The sequence below is a fragment of the Macadamia integrifolia genome, chromosome 7 (genome assembly GCF_013358625.1).
Source record: "Macadamia integrifolia cultivar HAES 741 chromosome 7, SCU_Mint_v3, whole genome shotgun sequence".
Taxonomy (NCBI): domain Eukaryota; kingdom Viridiplantae; phylum Streptophyta; class Magnoliopsida; order Proteales; family Proteaceae; genus Macadamia; species Macadamia integrifolia.
The window spans coordinates 25,384,629-25,391,275 of NC_056563.1; the positions used below are offsets into that span (position 1 = coordinate 25,384,629).

Sequence of the window (6,647 nt, forward strand, 5' to 3'; positions counted from 1 at the left end):
TTTCAAATCAAGCCGTCAAAACACGCCTATCGATAATCCAACGATCAGAATTCAGAACCCATCAATGTCCATACACAAAGCATTGGCGTTTTTCCCTCACTCAATCTCAGCAGGCTCTGAACTACATACGAGAAAAGCTCACGGAGTCAGTGACAGTAACTAGCTCCAAGCTCCATATAGCTCCCGAATCCCATCCCTAGTTCCCCAGTTCCCCAGTTCCCCTCCCTTCTTCCTTCATGCCTTGTAGGCCACCCGTTAACCCTCCGTTAGCAACCGCGAGTGCTTCCCCATAGAACAGTCAGTCGCGGACCAGTGGGCCTGGACCACGCTTACGTTTAACCATCAGAGCTCATATCAGCTCCAGTGAAGACTGGAGACTGCATTATGGGGAGGCCAGTAAGGCATGTCTGCGACGTCCAATCTCTAGACTCTAATCCCTCATTTTTCTCTATTCTTTATTCACAACTTCGATGCTTTGGAGCATTAGCGCAGTCGGTACTTATTCTGCAGGACGCAGGAGGTCTTCCCCAACCATCTATTTTTCCATATAGAAGATAGAAACTCTCCTAATCCTCATATTTTGAAGCCAAAAACCAGAGGGAAGAAGGATACACCGAAACACTGAAGCCGCAGACATGAGTGGCTTTTACAGTTTCCTTTTTCTTTCCATTCTTGTTGCTTTTTTCATTTCTTCTACATCCTCCACTGATATTGATGTACTCATGAAGCTTAAAGCTGCACTAATAGGACCAAAAGGTTCAGGACTCGACGACTGGAAACTTTCCTCTACTCCAAACTCATATTGCAACTTCTCAGGGGTCTCATGTGACAATGACGCTCGGGTGATTGCCCTCAACGTCTCATTCGTTTCCCTTTTCGGCTTCATTGCGCCGGAGATAGGTATGTTAAGCTCGCTTGTCAATCTCACACTTACCTCCACCAATCTCACTGGAAAACTCCCCATTGCAATTGCAAACCTGACCTCTCTTAAGTATCTCAACGTCTCCAACAATGTTATCTCTGGTGAGTTACCTGAGGAAGTCGCTGGAGGATTACCTGAGCTTGAGGTGTTTGACGTCTATAACAATAATTTCTCTGGCACTTTACCGCTCCAGATCATCAAGCTGAAACAGCTCAAACACCTGCATCTCGGTGGCAATTTCTTCACCGGCGAAATCCCCGATATATACTCTGAGTTACAGAGTTTGGAATACTTGGGTTTGAACGGTAACAGCCATTCCGGAAGGATTCCGGCTAGTTTAAGCCGTCTAGTGAACCTGGGGGAGCTTTATCTTGGTTATTATAATACGTACGAAGGGGGCATGCCGCCTGAGTTTGGGTATTTAACCTCGCTACGGAAGCTCGATATCAGCAGCTGCAACCTCACCGGCGAGATCCCAACGAGTTTGGGCAGTTTGAAGCTATTGGACTCGTTGTTCTTGCAACTCAATAGACTTTCAGGACAGATTCCAGCGGAACTCTCCGGCCTGGTCAGTCTCATGTCACTGGATCTCTCTAACAATGACCTCACGGGAGAGATACCAGACAGTTTCTCTGAGCTGAAGGAGCTAAGACTTTTGAATCTGTTCCGCAACCATCTCAACGGCCCAATCGCACCGTTCATCGCTGATCTTCCGAATCTCGAGGTGTTGCAGGTGTGGGAGAACAACTTCACGTTTGAACTCCCGGGAAATCTTGGCCTCAATGGGAAGCTTACAAATCTTGACGTGACCTCGAATCATCTCACCGGAATGATACCCTCAGGATTGTGCGCCGGAAAGAGGTTGGAGACGCTGATACTAATGGACAATTACTTTTTTGGACCGATTCCGCAAGAACTCGGTGAGTGCAAATCCTTGACTCGGGTCCGACTCATGAATAATTTCTTCAATGGCACGATTCCACCCGGGTTCTTCAACCTGCCTTTGGCGGATATGGTGGAGCTCAGCGACAACCACTTCAGCGGAGAACTCCCGGACGAGTTATCTGGTGAAAAACTTGGTCTCTTGACGCTATCCAACAACGTGATTACTGGGAAGATTCCTGCGGCTATCGGAAATTTGGTCAATTTGCAAACTCTCTCACTCGACATAAACCAGTTTACCGGCGATATTCCACCGGAGATATTCCAGTTAAAGGTACTTTCCAAGATAAACATCAGCAGTAATAACCTCACTGGCTCGATTCCAAGCACATTCTCTCGCTGCTTCTCCCTCACATCGATTGATTTGAGTCAAAATAATCTAACTGGAGAAATTCCGAGTGACATCGCCAGCTTGGAGATCCTCAGCACTCTCAACCTATCGAGAAACCAATTCTCAGGGGAAGTCCCCACTGAAATCCGATCGATGACGAGCCTCACAACGCTGGATCTCTCTTACAATAACTTGTCGGGTCCGATTCCAATTGGAGGACAATTCTTCGCTTTTAATGGCACCACTTTCGCTGGAAACCCCAATCTCTGTAATCCACTGCACCACATACCCTGCCCATCTATTCAGAACCTGGCAATGGATTCAGAAGGGAGGAAGTCATCATCGAAGATCATCGTCATCATCGTATCAGTAGTAGGAAGTATGCTATTACTCACCACCGGCGTTCTAAAGATCAAACGGTACTGGAAGGAGCGGCGGGAATCAAAGGCCTGGAAGCTCACTCCATTCCAGAAACTGAGTTTCAAAGTCCTAGACGTAATCGAATGCTTGAAAGAAGAGAACATCATCGGCAGAGGTGGTGCCGGAATCGTTTACCGGGGATCAATGCCGGATGGCGTGGATGTTGCGATCAAGCGACTGGTCGGAAGGAGCAACGGGAGAAACGATCATGGGTTCTCTGCAGAGATTCAGACTCTGGGAAGGATTCGACATCGAAACATTGTGAGATTGCTAGGGTTTGTCTCGAACAACGAAGCAAATTTGTTGCTGTACGAGTACATGCCGAATGGCAGCTTGGGAGAGATGCTCCACGGATCTAAAGGGGCGCATTTACGGTGGGAGAAGAGGTATCAAATTGCAGTAGAGGCGGCGAAGGGTTTGTGCTATCTTCACCACGATTGCTCTCCTCTGATCATCCATAGGGACGTTAAGTCCAACAATATCTTACTGGATTCGGATTTGGAGGCCCATGTTGCAGACTTCGGGCTCGCCAAGTTCTTACACTCCCCCGGCGCATCGGAGTGTATGTCCTCCATCGCGGGTTCCTACGGCTATATTGCACCAGGTTCTTTTTTGACTTTTTAGTTGACTTTTAGAAACTTTAATTATTCAATATTAAAAAGACACTTTTACCCCTCCCTCGTTAGTCTATTGAAGAACGGCCGGCTAAACCGGAAAATTAGATCGGACCAGAATGGGTCAGAATTATTTTTGGTGATGAATTTATGGAATCTGTTTTAACAGAGTACGCTTATACGCTGAGAGTGGACGAGAAGAGCGATGTGTACAGCTTCGGGGTGGTGTTGCTGGAGCTGATCACGGGGAGGAAGCCAGTGGGGGAGTTCGGAGAGGGGGTGGATATAGTGAGGTGGGTTGTGAAGATAACGTCGGAGATTCCTAATCCATCGTCGGATGCGGCGGCGGTACTGGCGGTGGTGGATCCTAGGCTAAGTGGGTATCCATTGGCAGGGGTGATCAATTTGTTCAAGGTGGCTATGCGTTGCGTGGAAGAAAATAGTGTGGAAAGGCCAACGATGAGGGAAGTTGTTCAATTGCTCACCAACCCATCCCCTTCGCGTACTAATAATCTCCTTGACCTCTGAGTACTTTAACTATGTTTATTGGTTAATCGAATTGTTCTGTGTCAGAACTGCAAAATGCTATTCCTGTCCGTTTCACTTGTGTCTCCCAGTGATGTTAAAGAACTAAAGTGAGTGGCATTAATAGTCTCTCTCTCAAGATTCTGATGAAATTTTGCTCATTGGTCATTTACTTGAATGGTCTGAGGGGTCCGAAATCTTCTCTTTTTACACATTGGCATTTTGATCTTTATGTTTACAAAGCTCAAGTTACTTTTTTTTTTGGATAAAAAAAAAAAACCGGTGGTGTTAAGTATTTTAGTAGAAAGAGAATGCAAAGGGAGAGAGCTTTTCGAAATTGAGATATATCAAAAATAGTACTGGGAATTTTATGTTAATAAGATTGAGTATTAACAGTTCTCTAGGCTATATACAATGATAAAGTAATAATTTCTCATATAGGAAGTGACTTTTGCCAAAGTGTGATTTTGACTTTGATTCTTTTTATTTTTTTGGGCCTGTGAATTTTATTTGTTTTTTAATGTTTTCGGTTAAAGTTAGATGGTTCTTATTAAATCCTACTATGATTGGGTCTATGTAGTTGTGGGATTAGTATTGGCCTGAATGGTTATCTTTCAACCATAGTATTACTTAATCCATTTATACGGTTTTGGGGTCAGTATGGGCCCATGAGACTGGTCAAATTGAAGGCCTAAATACCCATTGTTCGCCAAAAAAGAAAAAAAAATGTAGATGTGTGATATTGCAAATTTGATCATTTAATATTCTGTGAAATTATTTGGATTCAATGCCTAAAATTGCAGACTCAAAGTCAATAATATGTTATACCATGTATTAGAATATTTGTCTTTTCAAATGTCCATCTTTTTACAATAAGTTTGAATTTTTAAAAGATGTTGGCATGCCGCCAGTTTATCTAGAACTATTGATTCACTCAATTGGAAAAGATAGGGGGGACATTTTCAATGGAAGAGGAGACGCAAACATGGCTGGACACAACATTAACATGCCCGGCCTTTTCCCTTCATTTTTTTATAAGATATTTTGTCACTTGACCAGCCAACTATGTTGAAAATTGACATGTTAGATGGAGACCTTATGTAAATATATTGTTAAGTTTGTCTCGAATTCTTGATCCGTTTTGAAGATTGACCCGATCCGACATATTTTGGTGGCGCCCCAAATGGAAAATTTTATGAGATCTGTGATGGAAGCAGAGGGGTTGGGCCGATAGGCCCAAGCCCGGAGCCCATCACTGATCTCGTATGGGGATGCAGGGGCTACGCTCCCACAATATGGTTCGATCGGATCGATCGAGACCCGATGGATCGACCCACGATTTAGAGTATATATAATGTACTGTTGCTTGTTAAGAAAGTCATTGTATTACAGGGTTTTCACGCAGCTAGGGTTTCAGGGCAAGTTTTTCCTCGCCCTGCTATGGTGTAATTTTTCTTCTGTATAGTGAATCATCTTCTTCTTCGCCCGAGGACGTAGCATACCACCCTGGTGTGTGAACCTCATTAAATCTCTGTGTCGTACGGATCTATTGTCTCTTTATTATTCGTGTTTCTTGGTTTTTGATCTTACATATATATATATATATATATGTTCATTAAATTTCAGCTCCATCCAATGATCCAACCTATCATGGGTAGGTTGCATGATAGATGTGCTCCTTATGAAAATCTCTATAATCATTACAAAAATGCTTGTTCTGGGTTGTTGGAAATTGAAGATCTATTCATATTAAGGCTCTCTTTGGTATGATTTCCATTTGTATTTATTAGTTATTTTTTTAGAAGATATTTGTGACAATAAATTATGGACAATAGTATTTGTTTGGTTATTATTTATAAAATATATTATATAATGAAAAAATAGGTTTCAGTTTTCACCTTCAAGTTTGACCTTTGAGCTATGTGAGAGAGAGAGAGAGTTGATATGGTTTGGGGTTTTTTTATTGAAAAATTATAAAATATACTGAAGTTACCAATTAACTATTGATTTTGAGTAATTTAGCACATATGCTCATTTAAGGCCGTAAAGATCAACATAAATGATTTGTTGCCACAAATCACAAATAGCATGAGAGTAATTTATGCTTTATTCTAATTTATTATAAGTATAAATAAGTGCTATAAATTATATCAAACATTTGTAAAAATATAAATAAATCAAATAAATACAAATAGAAATCAAACTGAAGAGAGCCTTTCGATTCATTTACTTGATAGGTATAAGGTCTAATCAACTAAACCACTAAACTACTTTGCAAGGCGGGTTTCTGATCTCATTACTCTAAATGCATGTTTATGCTTCACATGACAGAAACCATTTTCAATATATCTGAGTCATGAAGACAGTCAGGGTAAGTTATGTTGGGGCTCACATCCAAAACGGTTTTCAATGTGAAGGCAGTTGAAAGACTTGAAGCTTCCTCGATGCCTCTTGTATCACACTCAGCTACAAGGTAACCTTATCCCGAAGTTGGTTTGGAAAATCTTGTGGCTAGAACTCAAAAATCCCTCATAAGATTCAAAATTTCCTATAAAAAGCTAACATAAATGTCATTGGAGGTCATGTGAACCTGAAGCACAAGAATAATATTGTTCAATATCTGATATGTGCTCATGTTTTAGACCAGCCAAAGAGCTGTTGAACATGCATTTCTTCAGTGCCTCATGCTTAACAAGTTTGGTTTGCATCTTGTGTGACGAGAGGAGAAAATATTGAGAGAGGGGTAGAGAAGGATCGGTTGGAGCCAGGAGGGTGGGACAAAGACTAGGTTGATTGATCTGCCCTCCTCCTCCAAATGTTTCTACTAACTTTGGATTTCCTAGAATGTGTCACACACACACTCTCTCTCTTAAGGGCGAGCGATTGTTACTTG

The 6,647-nt window shown here is 42.2% G+C and overlaps 1 protein-coding gene across 1 annotated transcript; it reads left to right on the forward strand.

Annotated features, from left to right (window-relative positions):
• Window positions 1-199: 199 nt before the first annotated feature.
• On the forward strand, window positions 200-3,926 carry LOC122083730 (receptor protein kinase CLAVATA1-like). The gene is made up of 2 exons (XM_042651614.1): window positions 200-3,219; window positions 3,399-3,926. The coding sequence occupies exons 1-2, from the start codon at window positions 636-638 to the stop codon at window positions 3,755-3,757; spliced, it is 2,943 nt and encodes a 980-aa protein (XP_042507548.1). The 5' UTR covers window positions 200-635; the 3' UTR covers window positions 3,758-3,926.
• The last annotated feature ends 2,721 nt before the right edge of the window (window positions 3,927-6,647 follow it).

Excerpts from the sequence above, each read along its gene's own strand:
- LOC122083730 (XM_042651614.1), top strand. The coding sequence starts at position 636 with ATGAGTGGCTTTTACAGTTTCCTTTTTCTTTCCATTCTTGTTGCTTTT. Across the intron at positions 3,220-3,398 it reads CTACGGCTATATTGCACCAG|AGTACGCTTATACGCTGAGA; the intron begins GTTCTTTTTTGA and ends CTGTTTTAACAG.